This window comes from Anomalospiza imberbis, chromosome 10, assembly GCF_031753505.1.
Source record: "Anomalospiza imberbis isolate Cuckoo-Finch-1a 21T00152 chromosome 10, ASM3175350v1, whole genome shotgun sequence".
NCBI lineage: Eukaryota > Metazoa > Chordata > Aves > Passeriformes > Viduidae > Anomalospiza > Anomalospiza imberbis.
Window position 1 is genome coordinate 10072893 of NC_089690.1, and position 21309 is coordinate 10094201.

The 21309-nt window shown below is 47.6% G+C and overlaps 2 protein-coding genes across 4 annotated transcripts in view; one reads left to right on the plus strand and one right to left on the minus strand.

The window, feature by feature from the left end:
• Window positions 1–21309, plus strand: part of LOC137479915 (uncharacterized) — a 255481-nt gene that overhangs the window by 94938 nt on the left and 139234 nt on the right. The gene's annotated exons all lie outside the window — the stretch shown is intronic.
• PCYT1A (phosphate cytidylyltransferase 1A, choline) lies at window positions 745–20863 on the minus strand. Of its 3 annotated transcripts, XM_068200637.1 has the most exons (10): window positions 20838–20863; window positions 20781–20791; window positions 13998–14138; window positions 11156–11255; window positions 8870–8986; window positions 6787–6938; window positions 5902–5980; window positions 5070–5212; window positions 3850–4038; window positions 745–3267 (listed from the first exon to the last, which is right to left on the minus strand). In XM_068200637.1, exons 3-10 carry the CDS (start codon window positions 14112–14114, stop codon window positions 3061–3063), a joined length of 1104 nt encoding a protein of 367 aa, XP_068056738.1. In that variant the 5' UTR covers window positions 14115–14138; window positions 20781–20791; window positions 20838–20863; the 3' UTR covers window positions 745–3060. The 3 variants fall into 3 exon arrangements, with proteins under 3 accessions (XP_068056738.1, XP_068056739.1, XP_068056737.1); XM_068200638.1 differs by lacking the exon at window positions 20838–20863 and having other exon boundaries at window positions 20781–20837; XM_068200636.1 differs by lacking the exons at window positions 20781–20791; window positions 20838–20863 and adding an exon at window positions 18188–18241.

Below are 21309 nucleotides of genomic sequence, written 5' to 3' on the forward strand. Positions count from 1 at the left end.
CAGGGAGCATCCACACCTGCCAGTTAGATGCCAGGCAAAGGAAGGAGCCTTAAAGCACCTTCATAACACTGGCAATTAGTCAATGCTGCCTTAAGCAGCCTTGGTCCAGTACCAGTATCTGCTCTAGACACGGGGATGGACATCAGGAGCAATGACAATTTGCAGAAACCACTGGGTAATCTTTAGACCCCAAGTGATCATTACAGATGCCAGAAGCACAACTCAGATCGTGCTTTCAAAAGAGCAGATCACATGTTAAAAAAAGTTGCAGCATTCTCCAATGCTCTTGCTTCTACCACCATCCCTGGTACTTCTCAGTTCTGTCCTGCTGCTGTTCTCTTCCATCAGAAAATCCTTTCCCAGGGGCTCACACCCCAGTTCTACAGAGGAAGTGAAACAGGGCTGTTTCACATGGGCAGAGGCCTCTAGATTTGGCAGCATCAAACTCCACAAGGTTCTTTACTGCATGCTAGTAAACTTCTGGTTCTCCACTGCACCTTTTACTTCATGTCTCTTCTGGATGCTTCTTTTGAAGAGTGAGGGATGGCTTAGAGGTGTGCAGAACAGCCCTGAAGCAGCAGCACTGGGTGTATCTGTGGAAATGAGATGATCCTGGGGAACTTGGCTCATGTTTTGCTGAAAGATCAAGCTCTTGCCTATTCCTGATAAAACATGACAGTGCTGGAGAAGACTGGTCCAGCAATCCAGGAGAAAACAAAACAAAGGAAAAATAAAGGACTAGACTGAGATTTCAGTATCCAATTTAATTTCAGTGCAAGGAGGAAGCAGAGATTATTGGTTACGAGAAACAGCTCTGTTATTCCAAGCTACATGTAAAACCATGGCTGGCTTCTTACCAAGCACCCCAGATTTTGCAGAGAGACCAAGTATATTAAGGTCTCTGCAGAACAAGCCACCATCCAGAACACCACCCAAACTTACAGAACACTGTTGCATAACTCGTGTTTAAAACAGTAGTAAGGCTCTAAAGCAGCCTGGCCTTTGTGATCTGGCTCAGGGAAGCAACCGCAACATCCATACTGAGGGAAGGGTGAGGAAGGGACAATGAGGGAAGAGACAACATGGGTGACACTAAGTAAGTGTTCTACCACTCATAAACCAGAGGTTTAACAACTGGCTTTTACCACGTGACTGTTATTTGCTCCTTACAGTTTAAAATCCACAGCAGCCAGCCATGCTCCCACAGCTGTGCACATCCCTGCTGAAAGAGGTTCAAGTGGCAGATTAGTGATCCCCAAAATACCCTTTCCCATACTGGTTCTGGCTTTAAGAGAAGCACATAACATCTGTCAAGCCCTTTGGGCAGCGTGACAAAAGACCACCAAGACAAAAGCAGGAAAGAAGCTGCAGCCTGTTCCTACCACAGGGCCACCAAGTGCTCTGGAAGCATCACAGTGTGCAGAGCTTGTGGCAGCACTTGATGAGTTTCTTCCTTGCACGTGCTGCTCCCCAAGCCTCACATCCTGCTCTGGAGACCTCCTGGCAGCATTGCTGCCAGGGCTCTGAGCTATCCTCTGCTCCCAGCACCACAGGATACAGGCAACTCAGCCTAGCAACTCCACCCAGAGACAGTGGGTATCAGAGGCAAACACTGGCAGAAAAGCTCCACAGCTACATGACAGCAAGGCCAGTTTCTCCAGTGCTGGCTGCAGGACAGGGTGCACCGACCTGCTCTGCTCAGCCATGAGGAGGGCAAGTCCCCTTGGGGAGCCACAGGCCACAAAGCTCAGACACAACAGCAGGCACAACTTGGACCATGGACTCAAACGAGCATTATGTGTTTAAATAACCTTAAGAAGCTGCAGCACTCTCTGATGCTCCTTCCATCCTGCCTCATGGAGCAGAGTGAGCAGGCATGGATTTGTGCATGTACTGCACAAGCCAGGTAACTGTCACACAGAACTGGGGCCCTTCATCTGTCCAGCTGCACACACTGACATCAGCAGCAAACTGGCTGCTTTGCCCTTAGAGCAGCGACTTCATGGCACATGGTGAAGGACTTCTCCAGCCTCTAGAGCACAGCAGCTGAAACACAGACAAACACACACAGAGCACAGTGCTGAGGGACCATTTGGACAGACACTAAAACGTGTAACACACCACAGACTGGAACAAGGAACTTCTCAGAAGACTAGACACATTCATTTCCTACCGGGGCTCTCAGACACCCAAGGAAATGCACGACAGCAAATGCCCTGAAGCAAAGATTCATTCTCTTCTCTCCAACAGCAACTGAGGGCTCAATTTTAGCTCAGGATTTAGCAGTCTTGTTAAGATTAGCTGGAAAAGCCTTTCCCCTGCAGCCCCTCTACTGTTTGGAGCTGTGAATGCTGTGCACATTATGGGGTGTGCCACTCTACAGTGCTGCAAGTCCTTCCCGGGTGTAACTCCTGCGTGCCAAGCTGGTACCCCCTGCCCAGCACGTCCTCACTGCAACACGCTGGGAAGCTCAGTTAAGAGGCATGCGAGCACTACAGGGTCTGCTGGAGAGATTCCTATCAGCTCCAGCCCAGCAGGGATCTCTCTATTTCCTAGAAGCCTCATTACACCACTGCTTTGTGCATGCTCTCGAGGTCATGCTGGTTGAGGAACTGAGGGGTCTTTCGTTTGGCAGTGGCACAGATACTGCCTGAGGGTGGGGGGGATAAGACAGAGGAGCTGAAGAAAAGAAGAGACAGATGGGTCTTCCCACTCTTCCTCTTGCCTGAAGGTTTAACAAGGGAAAATAAACCAAACCAAAAGCCACGCTTGAGTGCTATTCCTTGCCCTTTTAACAAATATTTTCTTAAAATATAAAAACCATCTTCACCCTGGAAACCGCTAGAACGTAAACAATAAAAAGGGAATTTAGGGAGAAGGGAGAGGAGGTTTGAATGTGCTTCCAGGCAGCAGCCCTTGCTAAGAGCAACAGGTGCCTCCAAGGCCCTGTGCTCACCATCAGCCCTGTTCCTATGGCTCTCTTGCTCATTTAGAGTTCCCCAGTGGGTCTGGACTTAGGATTCAGCGATTAGCGGTCCGCAGCAAATCCTGGCAGGTAGGTTAATCCTCTTCATCCTCACTGATGTCATAGGTGACTGCAGACTCGTTCCGGGAGCGGTTGGCAGGTGAGGAAGGAGGAGTCTTGGTGGAAAAGGGCCATCGGAAGGAAGGAGATGGGGAGCGGTCGTGTGTGGGACTGCTGCTGGGACTCTGCTTTGGGCTGATGGCCTGCAGCATCCGGCCCTTGCCCTCCTTCAGCATGTGTTTCTGGTGAGGGAAGCAGGAGGACAGTTAGTGTGGGTTACACACTCATGGAAATGAACACTACTTACAGCCTGTGCAGCGTTTTGAATTGTGCCCTTTCAGAATTTCATGCTATTTAAGAGCAGAAAAAGCCCCATCATTTTCTGGGCTTTAGAAACCGCACAGAGTATAATCACCACTAATTTTCAAGCACTTCTAACATGAAATACCTGTGATATTCACCCAACAGTGCAGGAAAGCCTGGCATAAACAAGTAGCTTCAGACTCATCTTAGGCCACAAAGTGACCATCATCCTCTTGGCAGCTCAGTGGTCAGCAGGGCACAAACTGGAGTTTACAGACCAGCTCGTGGGACAGGGGAGTTTTTCACTCTACAATGTAACTGGCATTATCTCGTTGGCAATGGCAATGAGCACTCCCTGAAAACAGGCTGCCCAATCCTGGGACAACTTGTCTGGAGACTGGCAGCACACTGAGCACTGCAACAAATGCCAAACCTTTCCTCTGCAGACTCTGTAGAAGCCCTACAATGTCTGTTAATGTCTCCAAAGTTCCCTTTCCCCTTTTCCCAGAGCAACTCCTTACCAATGCGCCTTCCGGGCCAAACATCTCCAGGAAATTGCCGATGAACTCCCGGGACTTCTCTTCCCACTTCTGAATGAGATCAATACTCTTCTCTTCCACTTTCTGGACAAATTCCTTTGACTTCTCCTCTACATCCTTCACCCTCTTTTTCACTTTATCCACACGTTCCTGGAGGTGATATTTTTTCTCCTGCACAGAAAGTGGTGGATCAGAATATAGCTCACCAGATCTGAGTGGAAACCATCTCTGCTCTGTGTCACTACACTGAATTGCTGCTTGAGACTCAGCATCTCCATTAGTCTGGTGACACTTCTCCTTCACTTCCATGACACTTCTTTCCTAGACTACATGGCAGACACAGTGGGGCTGTGAGACACTCTGTGACAGGCACTGGCACAGTACACAAAGCAAGATTAAAGCCAGAGATAAGCACTATCTAATAGGAGTGCATGGAAGAGGGAAATATTTATACAGCACACAGATTAGATTCGAGTGACTTGCTGTAGGTCTCTGCATATCACAACAGCACCAGTCTTTCTGCTGGGTGTTTTTAAACAGAGGCAGAGTTATGTGCCAAAGAGAGGCCAAGCAGCCGTTACCTCTCCTGTTTCATTGCTGTTCACAGGCACAGTATCTGAGTGATAAAAAAATATGTTTACAACTTCCAACATCAAAAATGTCTTCTGCCATGTATTCTTTCTGAGGGTTACAGCTGCACAGCACAGGATCAGGGCATATCCTTCTGTCCTACCCAAGCACTGTTGCTCCTGCAGCTCCAGGAAGGGAACAATACAGTGGAAACAGCATCAGATTTTGTCCTAACAAATTACTCTACCCTAAGGAGGTGGCTGGGGGAAGAGGAGAGAGATGAGACAGCAGCTGATGGTGTCAAGAACAACTCACTCTTCATTCAAGAAAACATACGTTTTGCCACACACCCTCTCTCCAGCTCTTTCAACAGGTATGACACCATCAAGACATCTCTGACAAGAGAGCAGCATTAACAACCCCCCAGCTCCCCTGAATGGGTCCCTGAGGCGATTTCAGGGGTAGAAGTCTAATTTTTACTCCAAGGACACTGGTTTGGTGCCAATGCTTAGCTCTGCAGACAGGCCTTTCACTGGCACATGGCAGGACTGTGCTATCCCTAGACAAGACTCTCTTCACACTTGGCAAGATTCTGGCTCCTGCAGCATGTGGTGAGACCCACTTCAACTCACGTTGATGAAGCTGACATTGAGCTCCTTGGCCGTGTAGCCCCGCTGCAGGTTCCGCCTGGCATAGACGTCGTAGTCCCGCACGATGCGCGTGATGATGTCGGATGTGGAGATGCCCTCAGTCCTCTGGGTTGGAGCAAACATGCCTTAAGTTGGGGAAAAGAACCCAAGACAGCTTGAGCAAGACACTGGGCAAAAAGCTGCTGCCACCTCTATCAGGAAACTTCTTCTCCTGTCAAGAGCTCACTTGATACCTGTTCTCACATCTTTGTCCTTAAATGTACAATACCAGAACCATCCTTTCTGGGATGCCTAAGTAGGACCAAAACATGTCAAAACCCTGTCAAAATACCACGTATTCTAACGAAAAGGTCTTCACTTTAGCTGGTTTAAATACTGACTGCATACAGAACAGTGTGGGGACAAGGGGTCCTCCATTTTAATGGATGGAAATATAATGCTGATGGCCAAGTTTGGATAAAAAAAAGCTGCGTCCCCAGTGAATTTAACAGCAAACAGCTAGAGATGTCCCTCTGCTAAGTTCTTGAGACTCCCCATTTGTGAGAATCTCTAAGCCAAACTGCAGTATGTTTTCAAGAGGTTGGTGTTAATTCAACCAAAATAACTAGATTGAAATTAGGAATTAATGCTGGGCCATGCTTGGGCTGGGACATGGAACAGTCCTAGTGTTATGAAGCAGGGCCCAGAGCTGTTTCTCCCTGCCACCACAGGCTCCTGGGTAGATCAGAGTGGCATAATCTTGCATTACAGATGTACAGGAGAAACTACAGAAGATTTTTGATAAGAAGCCCTGGAGAATTTGAGGGGGACTCACCTGCTTCTTTTATATGCTTATAGACATCATCACTGCCAGCAGAAGAGTAGGGGATGTCATCATGTGCAACAAAGTCGATCTGAAAATTAAAAAAGCTAGTCAACATTTTATCTGGAACGTGCAGATCTCCTGCTGCTGTCGAAAGATGGTAACTTTCGGCTCAACACCTCCACTCAGGGGTGTGAGAGAGAACAGCAAGACGTTCCCTCCGTTACAACACATTGCAGAGCAGTCCCAGGTTCTCAGTGGCAATTGCCTGTGAATTGTAAGCACATGACAAAGCGGAAAGAAAAGGCTGGGAATACGGACACAGCTGCTTTAAGTTCCACAGAGAAATGGCTTGTTAACGACAACAACGGTAATCTAAGCAAGCTCCCCTGGAGACTCCTTTACCTCCCAAAGCTGTTCAACAGATGTTAAGAGATTCCTTTCACTTTATGTCACCAACTGATAAAAGGCTTTCAAGATAGCTAATCTGGTCTCCTGGGCAGGGAAGCTGATGTATATCTAAGCTGCTCCTGCTGAAAGCAGGGAGTTGGACCAGACACCCCCCCAGAAATCACTTCCAACCCATGTAATCCTCTCCCTACTACATTTCACACCCATCTGTAACCAGCACCAACTTCTCCTGAAATACTGAGAACCCTCTCAGACTTTTTCATTAGGTCACAATCTCTACATTATTTTAACATTACATGCCAGCTCAGCAAATGTTTCTACACTCCCAAGAAACCCACTCAATTCCCATAACCCAGTTCATTCTGTATCTAAGGAACTTCAACAGAAACAGTTTGCTCAGGCAGAGGTCACCCCCAAAGATGAATTCTTGCTGTAAACAGAGAGAGGCTAATCGAAATTCCAAACAGATCAGATGTCACAAATTACCCTGTGCTCTGCCAGGAACTCGGGTGTGAGGGTCCAGGGTGCATTTCTCACCACCTCGTCCACATAGCGACAGTGCTGCACAGCATCATAGCGCTCATTTTCGTTCATTACCGTGAAACCCTTGAAGTTGTGGGTCAGCTCATCACTGCAGACTGGAGAAACAGGCAGAGAACACTGAGTCTGAGGCACTTACCCCAATGATTTACAGTAAAAGGACCTTGCCCACACTCTGCTGAACCAGACAATGCCAGTAGCTGACAGAGGCTGGTGTTTCAGCCACAAACACCAGGAACAGGGAACACTGCAGGGCACTAAACTCCTGAGCAATTCTGGGCAGGCTGCTTGGAGAATTTCTGCCCAAGTTGGGGACCCACATCCCAAGCCTTTAAGGTCTCCAGAGCTTTCAACACTTATCAAGAAAACCAGCCAATACAGAAGACCACTCTTCTATAAGAAATGGCACCTGGGGGCCCTGCTGGTCAGAAATCCACGTTTAAAGCAATGGATGTCTCAGGCTTGGAATATGAAAAAAAATATTGCTTGAACTTATGATTTCATAAAATGCCATACCACAGTCTAGTTCTTGGAAAGTTTACATTAAAACAAAAGAGGAGTTCACAGGAAATCAAGCATAATTATTATGTTCTATGAGAAAGTAAAATAACAACTCTTCATAATCTGCAATGTAAGGTGCTGAGGAAGGAGTTCTATTTGATTATCAGACTCAAAAGTAAACAAGGCATTACCAGTCTCACTGGTTTGGATTTATTTACGTTCTAGACAAACAGATGATAAAGAGTGGGGGAGATGGTTCCCTGCTTGGAGCTAATGTTCTCCTGGGATGTGGCCTCTTGTCTCAGTCCTGGTGCAAGTTCATTGCCCTTCTCACCAGTCTTCCAGAGGCACAGATCGTGGTTACACTCCTTGCTACTTTAACATGTTAATAGTTTGACCTGAAGTTATTTTCCTGTTTGTTGTAGCATTTATGTACATGTTTATGCACAATCTTTCAGCCTTTAAGATTTCTAAGCTCAAGGCAGTTTGTAGGTTGGAGCAACTATTTCAGCTCTCCTCCCTCCCTTCCCCTTTCCAGACACTACTGTAGCACAAAAGAAGTGCAGGCATACCACTATTAGAATGCTCTCAGCAATGACTGAAACTGTGATAAGGAAACAAACCACCCAAGGATGTTATAATTGTTCTATGGCAGTGTCAGAATTTAATTTTGCTTCACAAAGTCAATGGAAGTTGCGAAAATTAGTTGAAAGTATTTTCAGTTCTCATACTTCAGCATCATTATGCAGCTTGACCAGGGTCAGCTCCTGACGGACAACATGCACAGCCTGATGTGTCCTTGGCGTGGGTGAAGGGACGAGCAGAGGCACTGCCTGGGCAGAGGCCCATGTATTGCAGCAGCCAGAAAAGGGGTATCTTTTTTCCTGATACATTCTTGAAGGAGCCTGGCTGAAACACCTCTGCTAGATCCCTTCGGGCACTTAGCAGGACATTCCTGGCATCATCTAAAGACTTAAGACCTAACAGACCAAATGGGGAACTTCTATTTCGAGAAGGAAGGCCTAACTGACTTCCAGGTGTCCAGGCACGTGCCCAAGAAACCACTGTGATCTCCATGCTCCCAGTGGGATCTGTTTGGCACTAAGCAATCTCCAGCAGGAAACTGGAGCCGGGGAGTGACTTGCAGGGCAATACAGCAAACAAAGCAGCCATGGAGGGACTCATACTTTAGCTGTCTGATTTATGAGTCGGAAGTAGATACTCAACTATCCCTAATATATCTTGATACTCATATGTGCAACTCACCTGTACCTGTCACAAAACAGAGGGATCAAATTAAAACAGCACGATCAAAAATCTTTTCCTTAAGCACTCATTTGGTACAGGATATCTTTCTGCAGACATATCCAGCCCTCAATATTTTGCAATAAGACTCCAGCAACATTTGGGACAAGTGTCTGCAGTAAGAGTCACTGAGGCCACAAAGACAAAACCCCAGTATGCACAACCACAGACAGAGCTAAACTGTACTCCTGCAACAGCCAAAGTCAACAAGATCACTCCTTACCTCCAACAATGAGGTATGTATTTGGGAAGAGGTTCTTTGCTTGCATCAAGGCCCGGGCATGTCCAGAATGGAACAAGTCAAATATTCCATCAGCATAAACTCTGACAGGGCGATCCACTGTGCCAAAGGAACAGAGACACAACTGTGAATATGTCTTCCTGGAGAAGCAGTGGATGCTCATACTCACATTTGAGGACCTTCTGAAAGTCACAGAGGTGTTAAAGAATGCAGCACCATAATTAGGACAGAAGTGTCAGAAGGCAGAGAGCCAGAAATGCCTGGCTTTCTGCCTTCCCATGTGGAAACAAATGCATCTGAGCACAGAGCTGAAATACAACCACATATAAAGGCAGACTAAAAACCTACCATGTATCACCCAAACAAGGTGAAGGGGAGACCAAGAGAAAAGCAAACCCTGAACATTTCCCTTCTATGGAAATCCAAATGCAGAATTAACTTTTTGCACAACAGTGAGATATCAGAAGGGAACTGACCCAAATGTTTCAGATGCCTGATTTCCTACTGCCTGCCAGGATGGCATCTCAAGACCTTTACAGCATCCCTCTCTGCAGCCTGCTGCCACAGTCTGGTTGAGGGAACAGCAGCATCATCTCCCCCAGAAACATGCAGCGTATGGCTTTATTCAAAAACACAGCTGAACTACTCAAAGAAAAGCAGACAAAATTCGGCTGAATCACTGGCATTATCAGCTAAACCCACAGATGATGATGATGATGATGATGATGATAATCATCATCATCATCATCATGAGGAACAAAACTTCCCTCAGGCCACCTCTACCAGGGGAAATTGTAGCTCAGTTCTTTGAGGGCAGCACAGAGATAAAGTGAGATAGTCTAGCACTGCCATGTAATAGGAGGCTTCTGATCTTGGGACCACACAGGACCACAGTCCTCTTGCTGCTGATAATCAAAAGCCACAGTCTTTGTATGTGACACACTTGGGAACAGCCTGCTGCTCTCTTAGCTCAGTTCAGACAGACTCAGAGGAGTGGTGAGCAGAGGCACACCAAAGCTGCAGTGAAGAGAGGGCAGAGCGAAGACCTAACAGGAAACTGAGACCCCATAGGTCTGGGCAGAGCCCTGGAGATACCCAGAGATAGAGACTGGGAGGCAGCAAGAAGAGGAGTTGATGCAAAGGTCAGGGCTGTTAAGTTCAAGCTAAGCAGAGGAGTCAGTTTGAGGACAGCTTCTTACAATAATTTTTTAATGGTTCTAAGACCTCAATCTGAAGATGCCAGAAGGCTCTGAAGAGCCAAGGATTTGGAGATCTGTGACTGCAAAAGCTTTCTGTATGACAGAAGAGGACTGGTCCTAGCAGACCTTTATGAATGTTCATTCACATTCTGGAAAGTGGCTGGGACATCCTTATCTTTCCTCTGTACCTGCAGCGGCTAAAAAGTTCCTAAGCACAGACACAAACAGCAACAAGGAAGTGTGCACTGTATTTTAGTCTTGGCAGGCAGGAGTTGAATCAGAGACCTTTGTGCAGACACTGGAGATTTTCAGTTGGGAAATTAATGCAGACTGTGAAATACACTGGATTTTCAGAACCTCTGGTAGGAAACCACAGCCAGGTCTCAATCTGAGCTGGCTCATCTCTCAGCAGTCAGGAAGATGGAAGTACATTATTGTCTCTGTAGCCACAACAGAGAGGCCAGGAAAGACAGCACTTTCTGCACACTTTGTTTGGCAGGAGAGGGCCATCATCCTTCAGGAGTCAGTTGTGCCTCTGCCTCCCCTTTGGACTTGCAAAGAGAACAATGTTTCTCCCAGCCTTGGTTAGATAATAAAAGGACATATTCTTGTTGTGTGGCTGGCCTGTGGTGTTTAATGATACTGACTTTAATTCAAATCCAGGCTAGAATGGGACATTGTGGACAAGGATATAAACTGGTTCTACTTGCCCAAGTTTCAGAAAATATGACTTTTAAAAAACATGACTTTTAAAGTGCTTAACTTTAAGCTACCTCAGAAAAAGTAGTACAGAAAGTGTGCAGTTCTACGGCTGTCAGTGGTTCAGCTAGAGTTTAAAACAAACATCTGTAATCTCCTCACACATACAAGCTTGAATTTCAGGTGTACTGACAGGCCAAATTTCCCATGGAAACAGTTATCTAATCACCAAAGCACGTACTTAAGTCATTGGCTGTAAACCTGGTCAAACACAAAAGGCTGGTTTGGTCTCAGAGATATCCCAATCATACCCACACCCCCCCAAATCCACCATTTATACAATCCCCTTCCAGTCTGTGTTCTTACTTACAAGGGGTCCCTCTCATGGCTTCTTCGTACGTCACTCTGATGTAAGGCTTGCTGTAGTCGATCTCCACTTCATCTGAGAACGGAGCCGGTTCCCGCAGTCCCTAAACAGCCAGGAAAGTTTCACTGTGAGAGTGCAAAAGTGAGGGCAGTTCGTAGTGGCAGCACTGCCACCACAGTGTCCTAGTAACTGGGTGACTCACTGCTTCTGCACAATTCAGACATGTACTAAAAGACTAATTAGTGTAAAACCGCAAAACAGCCTTGCAAGCTGATTAGCCTGAGTTTAGAGAAGAGAGAGAGAAAAGTAGACTTTAGTAGACAGTATTTCTACTGCAGCAAGAAAATCAGAGGGTCAGAGCTACAGCTGCTAAACTCAGACTTTTGACAAACAGCAGCTCACAGCAGCACAAGCCAAGCTTCAAACCTCACTGTCACAGCTCCAGCTGTGCCCACTCCAGCAAGACCATCATTCTGCTGTGCCTGAGTGTTTGTGCTGTGATGAACAACCTGTAACAGCTCCTTGATTTGAGTATATGAATAAGCAGAAGAGCAATACCAACTGCAGCACTAACTCTGAGGGAATGTGTGTGTTGTGACCATTTCTGAGCCATACAAGTGAGAGACTGACCTTGATCTGTGGCAGAATAACTCCAACTGCTGCAAGAAAAGCCCTCCACCCTGCCAGCTTGACAACAGCAGTACATTTAATCAACAGCTGAACTCCAGCCATCATTTCTGGTCTGCTCTGAATGGAAATGAAACATCTACCCTTCCCATTACAAAACCAACAGCTCAATTTCCTTCTAGCTGGAAGGTGTAGGGCTGCAATGGATAGCTTGTTCCTGAGTCAGAACACTAGGAAACAAGCTTGCAAATCATTACAATAATACCTTCAAGCTGAAAAATGCTAATCTGCAGTTTCCTCTCTGGCTTCCTGTCCCACTGCAGAATCCTGGCAGTGTCCAGCACCACTGCAACCAGAAAAACCACTGCTATTCTGGCCAGTGTCAATCCTTATTAGAGTGCTTACAGTGAAAGGCACAGGAAAATAAACACTGGCCATGACATCCAAACAAGCTGCTACTGCTAAACATCTCCTTTAAGTTACTGAGGGCTCCACATTTTACACAGCACCTCCTCTACCAGGATCCTTACTCTCAGATAAGACCTGCAGGTCTCTCCTCTCATCACTGCCATTAAGTCTAGGACTTCCCTATAAAACCAGATTCTTGGCAGTTTAGTTGAAGTTAGGAATAAAAGCACAGAAAAGCCCTATCAAAATTATCAGAGGAACACAGAGACATGTCCTTAAAAGGTCCTGCCAGAATCTTGCCCTTCCCTTGCAGGGCCAGTGAGGGTCAAAACTCAACCTGATGTGCACAATACAACAGGCTTATGTGTCAGCAGGTTTGTTACCACCATCTGCTGCTGAGCCCTGCTGCTTCAGGGGAACATTCTGCCAACAGTTGCTGAGTTGGGAGTGGAAAAGGCTTCAAGGTAATCTCACAGTTAGGCAATACTATTACTCTTGCTATAATAAATAAAACTTTTGCAAAAAGAAGAAAAAAGAAATCTTTCACCAGGGGAACTGAGTTTGCCCTGCGGCTAAAAAACAGGCAGGAAGCTTAGAAAGTGGCTGGATATTACTTGTCTTGTGCTGTTTGCCAATGCTTTATTTCTAACAGAGGACATACAGCAAATTGAAGATCGAGTGACTCCCACAGAATAATACATAACCTGCACAGTTCTCTTTCCTTACTGAAATACGTGAGATCTTTAAGAGTGACAGGGTGGGTTTTGGCAACAGTGAAGGACATAAAGGTTCTGTGGGATAAGTCACACAACAGCTCAAGCCTCTATCCCCAGTGCCTGCCTCTCCAGTTCTCACTGCTGGTGCTGCTCTTTACTTCATCACCACTGTCAATGCTCTGTGACAGGGCTGAAGCCCTCCTGAAGAGCAAAATGTTGTCATCGAGGAGGAAGATTGCAACACATCACCACATTCTGCCAAGGACCATGACCCTGGTATGACGTGGCAGGGATGGTAGCTGGCTTTTGACAGAGATAAGAAAAGAACAACCAGAGCACACATGATGCACAGGACAGCTCCAGGAAGAGGGCAGAGAAGAACTATAAAAAGTCAATTGTCACAATCTTGTGGCAAGGAAAAGTTAAAGACAGCCCTTTTCAGTAGCAGTAACTGGATCAGACCCCCTTCAGAAAAGATCCCACTGGCTTTAGCTAGTTAAAGCCATCCCAAGGTTCATCTAGAAAAGAAATCCTTTCAGTTGTTTGTTGTGGCTTTTTTTCTGGACACTCCCAAAGTATCAGCAACATAAATGCTGTCTCTCTCCAGACCAAGAAAATAGAATAAACAGTGATCTTCCCAGTGTGTCAGAGCATGGATTCAACAGATCACTTCTGCAGGTGCTTACAGGATTCAGACCCTCCTGCAGTTGTTAGGTGTTTCTCCTGAGTATTTCTCCCTCTCAGTGGGTCACTTAAAACCCACCTGTGAGAAATGCCCGCTTCTCTATGGCTATCTAAATGCATGCCTCTTTGGCTCAGCTTAAGTGACAGGCTGGACACACCACAAAAGCAGCTTAGCAATGCTTGCCTCAGACCTAATTTAAGCCCACGTTGTAAGTATGTTATTAGTATGAACAAAGGAAGATTCCAAACTGGATTTGCAAGGAGGAGAGCTACTGGCATTTGCTTCTTATCCCCTGCCTCCAACCTTGTTTTCTCTGTCCACAGATAAACCACCACCTGTGTCTTTCTGCAGTTACAGCTCAGTGTCCTCATCTCACAGGCTCCCAAAATTCTTATCTCTGCTTACTTACAAGTGAGCGTCGGGACATTTTTGGAGGGATTCCATCCAGCTCTGTTGCCCCATTAGGGCCTGATCCATCTTTTCTTCTCTTTCGGGAATTCAGCCTGGATGAGGTTGGCGGTTCCATCTTGCCAAGCACGTCCAGAAAGAACTGGAACAAAATGAAGGAGAGGGGAAAAAAGAAAAAAAAAAAAAAAAAAAAAAAAAGAAAAGAGATATTTCTCAGTTCTTCCAAAACAGAATCAGTCATCAGCAGGCACAGTGTACAGAAGGTCAGTGCAAAGACACAGCCACCTCACAAGGGGCTTAGCCAGTCGTATTTGGCATCAGCTGCCAAGGCTTGACAAACAGTGCCTGGTGGGAATACTGAATCATTTAATGCAACTCAGAGCTGTTCTGCAGAGAGAAGCGTGCAGCAGTCAGCTGGCTGGAGAGACACTGAAACAAGAGTTGCAATGCAAATTATAAATCATTACTACAAGGTTAATAATGCTATTTTCGCATCTAAAAGGCAACCTAAAGATAATGGCATGCCCAGTTCACATTTAGCCCTTGTCCAGCTCTCATTTGGATTCTTTACCCTTTACACCCCCAAGGGCAGCTGGTGGGTGTGCTGCATCCCTGTACAGTCCTAAGAGAGGAAGGAAGGTCTATGCAGAAGGATAAGGGAGAGGGAATGGCTCATAACTTAAATGACTTTAAACAGGCTTGCTGTTTGCTTTGCCGTTTGTGTAAGACCAAGCTGCAGCTCCCCAGTGGGGACAGCCCACCTTGGGACACCTGCCACCATGTTCCCCTCTCCTCCCTTGTCCCCACCACAGTGGTGACTCAGCAGATGGTGAAGCAGCTGCTGACACCACATTAGGCCACATTTACTTCTGGCACTTTATGTACTAGTTTGCAATCAGTGGTGGTTCAGCTGAACTGCTTCTCTGATGAACAAACAGACATAACACCAATTTGGGACAGAAATTGTGACAGTTATGAAGAAGGAAGTTATCTGTGGTTTGGGCTGGAGTCACTGTTCCTTTCCAGAAGGGCCTGGAGAATCAGCAATTCCCCCTTCTTCACACAGCTGAAGTAAAACCAGGGATTTATAGGAAGGCATGGCAGTGAATATTCCCTTTCCAGCTGCTGCAGGAGTTAGAAATGGGTACTACATTTGCAAAAACTAAAAAACAGCATTATCTCTCTTGTTGTCTTGAAGTGTGCACCTCTCCAGTGCAGCACATGGCACTTCTGGCCTGCTGTTCCCGAGAGCAGCATGACCACTCCGCCCAGCAAGGATCCTTAACGATCCTAATGTAGGTGCTTCAACTCCCTAATAATAAGAGTGGTGTGGTTTTTAAAACGTCTCCCCACCCACATGTAGTGGGTGAGCTGGAATGTTAGGTGGGGCAAGTGCAAGGTGTGACAAAGAGCAGATGCCCCTCTGAATACCACCTTTTTCGGCAGTAGAGGGGCTTTGCTGAGTGTTCTACTTGGGATGAGCTGCGTGATGAACTGTGACTGCCCTCAAAGGGCCACTGGCAAAGCTCGGCTGTATGGCAGCCAAGAAGGGTGTGTTTTGTGAAAGAGCTGTTAAATAGCAGATTTAGTGATCGGACTTACTCAAGCACACATGACTCAAGGTTAAGGAATGCTCCAAAGTAACAAGTCAAATGCAGTTTAACGAGATGCAAATATCTTTCCCTCCCCACTGAGCATCAGCATGACGATACCGCATGGACAGTTTTAGGCTCAGACATAGCTGAACTGGTTTGGGGCTACGTAAGTATCCCTGGCTGCTCTGCTAGACCTACTACAATGTACTAAGAACAGGGAAAGAGAATCTTAGGTCAGTAAGGAGCCAAAAAAATATTGTGGAGAAGACAAAAGTGACAGTGAAGAGCAGCCACAAGGACATTCCAGAACTGTGTGACCCATCCAGCACTCACAGTGAGTCAAGCTTGCCGTTTCCCCCATTCCAGTAATTAAATTACTATTTCCTGAGAACAAACATATGGGAGAGTGCAAACATAACCTCAGGCAAAAAAGTTTGGAACCCTCAGGTCCAAGTTTTCAAACATTTAAGCAAGCATTTGACTTTCAGGTGAGATCCACGCTATAAATGCAGCAGCTTCCAGAGTGCCTCTGTGAAAACACAGGGTATGACACAAGTCATTCTTACATTTTGCAAGGTGTAATCTTGCAAGCACACTCTGCATCAGTCATTTACCACCCTGGTCCTAGCAGAAAACATGAAGTTCAAAAAAAGCAGCAAATGTCTGTCTCTGGTTCAAGTAACCCCAGAATTCATGGAAAACCAGGGGGAAAACAACTGCTGATTTTCTTGTTATTTGGTTAAAATAATTTCACTGTGCTTCAAGTCACCTGTTGGTCTCTGACCACTTTCTTTCCTTCCCTTGGGAGAGAATTAAAAGGTCTGTTAATGTGCTGAATGCAGAGATTCTGAACCACTGCCCAGCAAAACATCAAAAGCAGGGGCTTTGGTGCTGAAGCACAGACACAGCAGCCCCGCACACAACCAGGTGAAGCTCTTCCCCCATCAGAGCAACCAGACTTCACTGCCCACAAGTACAGACTCTGCTGAATTATCAGCAGCCCCTTGCTGCTGGGTGCAGATCCCATGGCCAGGCAAAGAACTGCAGGTTACAGTACAGGACAGCACTGTCCCAGCTCAGGAGAAAACTCCAACAGCTTCTTCCAGCTCCTTCCACACCCAACCACCCATCCTTTTCCATTTCTCAGGGTATACATAGTTAGTTAAATGATGGCAAACAATAACTTAAGTGAATGGATTCCAACTTGAGAGATTCTATTATTTGCTGTGCATTAAATCAGCAGCAGTGGTGAGACAGCATCAGTCACACACCAACAGCTCTACCCAATGCAGCAAGTGAGAAACCAGCTTCAAGGGTGGGATAAATATGCTCTGTCTGCTCTGACCTGACAGGTGAGAAGTTGCTGAAGTAGCCTCTGCAGTGTCCGGACACCTCATGAGTGACACAGCTCTGTTAATTACTCAAATCAATGCAGAAATGAAACAATGATTTTACCACTATTCAGAACATTAAAACCTCTGTCCTGTGGCAAGTGCATTTCTGGCAAGTCCTCCCATCACCAGGCTTATCTTCATAAAAAATGGGGAACACACCACACTTTACTGCAATAAACCTACTAATCTCAGAATGCTTCATTTTGACCCAAGTGACTAAAATAGCACCCCAAACAATTATTTACCAACAGTGGGATCCAGCATCTGTAGCTGAGTTTAACACATGAGGACACAGCTTTGCTTCCCCAAATGCATAAAATACTGCCTGTTCTAAAATTAATTACATTTGCAGCAGATGGGGAAGGGGAAAGAAGATAACTCTCAAAGCTCATTCTGAACACTCCAAGATAGAAACCAACCATAAGCAGAAGAAAGAGCCTCGCTGTAAAATATTAACATTGTTCTATTTTAAGGTGTCACCCTCCTGCATTATTGAGTTCATGGCTGAATACGAGATACTGCTCCAAAGGAGCAAAGCTGGAAGTGCCCTGTTTGGAAAAGCCATGGGCATATCACAATCCCTGCATCACTTTATAAAACACTCAGGACTTTTCTTCTTAAACTTATTTCTTTGGTGCATCCTGTATCAAAGAAAGGCCTTGCATCACCTGCCAGCTAACTCATCGAGAGAAAGAGACCTGCACGGGCTCTGCAAGGAGGAGTTGACTGCCAGATGGGAAAAGAGTTGCTTTTCCTGTCAGGGAATCACTGAATCCCACTGAAACACAGCCACTTCTGGGAGGGGAAAGAGGACAAGTATTGATTACCAGAAAGGAAAAAAAAATATATAGGCAGGGAAGGAATTTAAAACTTCTCCCTTAGTGCCAGTTAAGTACACCATCATCAGAGGTGGAATTTAACCACAACACCAAAGTTGACACCTCTGGCAGGTGGAAGAGGTCAGAGTAGGCCCAGCAAATCTTCCTGCTGAGTCAAAGCTTTACCTCACTGTCTGCATCTTTAAGGACAGTGCTGCCATTTTTTAGTCTTGGTGGTGTCAGAGAACTCCAGCATCACACTACACCAGAGAAGCAGGTCAGATCTTTCTGCAGCCTAAGCACACTGATGGCATGAGGACCTGGCCCATCTGCCTTTTTTTTTGGTGTCCTGAAGAACTTTTTGGAGATTAACTGCAAACCTACATCAGTAGCAGGATTTCTTCTGCCACTTCTGCTGCTTTTCACTTGCAGATTTACCTGTGAAGCAAAATAAATGCTGCTACTTAAACTGAAAACGATCTTGCTGAAACAATTCAGTAAATGCTCCAGCTCAAGGCTGCTGCAATTTTCACCAGGGACCCAAAGCACAAGACTGCAGCTGGACCAGTGAGGCCCTGGGACACCCACAGCTCCCTGGGTGGCACCGCCTGCTCCAAGGCTGTCCTATCGTCCCTCTGAACTTGGGAGGCGTTGGCACAGTCAGATGTGACTGTCATGTGCTGCATTGCCTACAAGATCATTGCACTTTACAGGAACAAGATATTTCTCTTCTGCTGACTCATCTGCAGGCAACACTACTAAACTTTGCACTCTGCCAGCTGTCTGCAGAGAATTGCCTTGACACATGGACAGCATGTAAGCAAGAGCCTCAGGGAAAAGACAGAAGTCCTGTCACTTCAGATAGGTCCCTTGCCAGGCTATAAAGTACCAAAGTGACCCTACATTCCTCTGCATTCCTTGACCATTGATCGAAGAGAATCCTTTTCCCCCTGTTCTCCCTCATCTCCAACAACCAGTCTCCAATTAACCTTACTGGTGTGTATCCCCATGGAGATCTGTGGAAACACAGAGACCTGGGAGAGGTTAATGACAGAAGACTCATCATGGATCTCTCTTCTATCAGTGCTTAACAATCTTGCCCAATCTCCAAGGAAACTTCATGCCCAGCCCAGGCTTGCCAGGCCCAGCTCTGTCCCAGTCTCCAGACTCAGAGCACCTGCCTGGAAACCGAGTGCTGCTGGCTGTGACCCAGCCTGCGTGCCTCCAGACAGACTGCGACGCTCCCCACAGTCAGCATCTGCTCTACCTGGATGGTCAAGCCCTTGCGCCCTTTGAAAAGGTTACTGCAGGATCTGGCACAGTCCCATCCACCTGTAAAATAAAGGCTGCTTCAGCTACTTTGGATCAAGCTCAACAAAAGCAGCTGTCCAACAGTTGTCCAAAGCCACACAAACATATAAAAGGGATTCCCATCCAGCCAGTGCCACACATTGGTCCAACAGCATCCACACCTTTGCTATACCTGCTAAAAGAACCCCCCAGGCCTTGCATCCCCTGCTGCTCCAAGCAGGCTGGTAACATTCTCTCAAGCAGAAGTTCTGGTACCTATGTCCTGCAATTGATGGAAAGATGCTGCTTCTAACCAAAAAGTCCCAAATGGCTAAAGATACTCTGCCTAACCGCAACTGAAAACAGTTCAGTGCGGTCACCTAGATAGTGTTGCTAAATAATACACATAAGAAAGAAATTCTTGTCAAGACCTCTGTGAATTCACAGCCCTTCTAGGTATACATAACCTCCAGGCACTGAGTGTCTCAACATGTGACAGCCTCTGCTGGGTGAATGAAGCAGCAGAAATAGGGTTTATGTAGAATACCAGAAAAGATACTGTCAAGGACGATAAAGAGTAAGAATAGGCAGCCATTCTGACCTGACTTCTGCACTCTTTTGTTTTTAGGGATTAGCAACAGAGCTTCTTGAGACTGGAGGTGTAAACCTCCTTTAGCAGTTCCTTACTGCAACAGTTATTGTTTGTGGCTCTTGGCAGAGTGATTTCAAGAGTGTTACAACCCAGACCTCACAGCGAGAAACTTCAAAATCAGGAATTTTAATAATTTTGTATATACGGCAAATTTCTTTGGGAAATAATGCGTATTTGTCATCTGAATTTCCAAACCAAACACAGTGGCTGTCCTCAGACCCGGGGGTCCTGCAGATGGAAACCCAGCATTACCTGCTTCTGACCACCCCAACCTTTGCCAGGGTCCTGGAGCGGCAGCATCACAGGGTGGGGACAGAGAGAAGGCCACCTGCAGCAGCCTGCACCTCCCTCCACAGCGAGTGAGGACTACAGAGGAGCATCACAGCTCTCAGAACTCCTGAGGACTTTAAGTCCCATTACAAAACCATTAATCGGTGCGGCCAGGACTTCGGTGGACACAAAAAAGCGGGTTAGAGAGGACGTGTGCGCAGGCAGCAGCTGGGTCACACCTTCCTCCGCCGCGGCCAGGGCCACCTCCTCACTGTCCTCCCTAGGCCTTGACTGTGTCCCCTGGGTGGGGGGATGTCCCCAGGAGCCCCCACGCTCCAAGCACTGAGGGTGCACTACAGAAGTTTCCCACTGATCTGCCTCTATATTCTCTCAGCTGCCAGTCCTGCCATCTCGGAGGATCACGCCCGAGCCCCGGCCTCTGCCCAAGCCCCCACAAAGGGGACGCAGCGCACACGACCACCCCAGCAGACACTGCCCTCTTGCCCAAAGCCAGCGCGCCACGTCTCGACCGGCCAGCACGTCCCGAAGCCCCCAGCCTGTGCCACGGCCACCACGCTGGGAGAGGGGCCCGGGGCGGGACCCCTGAGCGGCTCCGCAGCGGGAGCGTGCGGTGCCCTCCTGTGCCGCCAGTCTAAACCCGCTCAACAGCCTCCGCTCCCGTGACAGGCACCGCTCCGCTCCCTGTCCCCTGCACCCGCAGCCCCCTCAGTGACAGCCCCCCGCTCCCGCCGGACGCCCGCCTACCAGCGCGGCGCCGCCGCCGCTCCGCAGCCCCGCAGCCCCGCCCGGTGAGTCCGGCCGCGCCGCCGCTCCGCAGCCCAGCCCGGTGAGTCCGGCCGCGCCGCCGCTCCGCAGCCCAGCCCGGTGAGTCCGGCCGCGCCGCCGCTCCCGGCCCCGCCCCGCTCCCGCCGACGCCAGCGGGGCGCGGGCGGAGCCGCTGCGTGTCCGCCCGGAACCACGGGAAGGGACCGGCCCGCCGCGGGGAAGCCGCGTCCCGGGAATCCGCGCCTGGAACCTGCGTTCCGGCTCGCGGCGGCCCTGGCCCGCGGCTCTGCACGTCACAGAATATCCTGAGCTGGAAGGGATCACAAGGATCATCGAGTCCAGCTCCCGGCCCTGCACAGCACCATCCCCAAGAGTCACACCAAGTGCCTGAGAGCCTTACCCAAACGCTTTTTGAGCTCCGCCAGGCTTGGTGCCATAACCACTTCCCTGGGGAGCCTGGTCAGTGCCCAACCACCCTCTCAGGAAAGAACCTCTTCCTGATGCCCAG

Bases quoted from the DNA above. Each gene is read 5' to 3' on its own strand.
- PCYT1A (XM_068200637.1), bottom strand. From the start codon at position 14,114: ATGGAACCGCCAACCTCATCCAGGCTGAATTCCCGAAAGAGAAGAAAA. The intron at 11,256-13,997 runs GTAAGTAAGCAG...CTGGCTGTTTAG, and splicing joins AAATGTCCCGACGCTCACTT to GGACTGCGGGAACCGGCTCC. The intron at 8,987-11,155 runs GTAAGTAAGAAC...CCTTTGGCACAG, and splicing joins AGCCATGAGAGGGACCCCTT to TGGATCGCCCTGTCAGAGTT.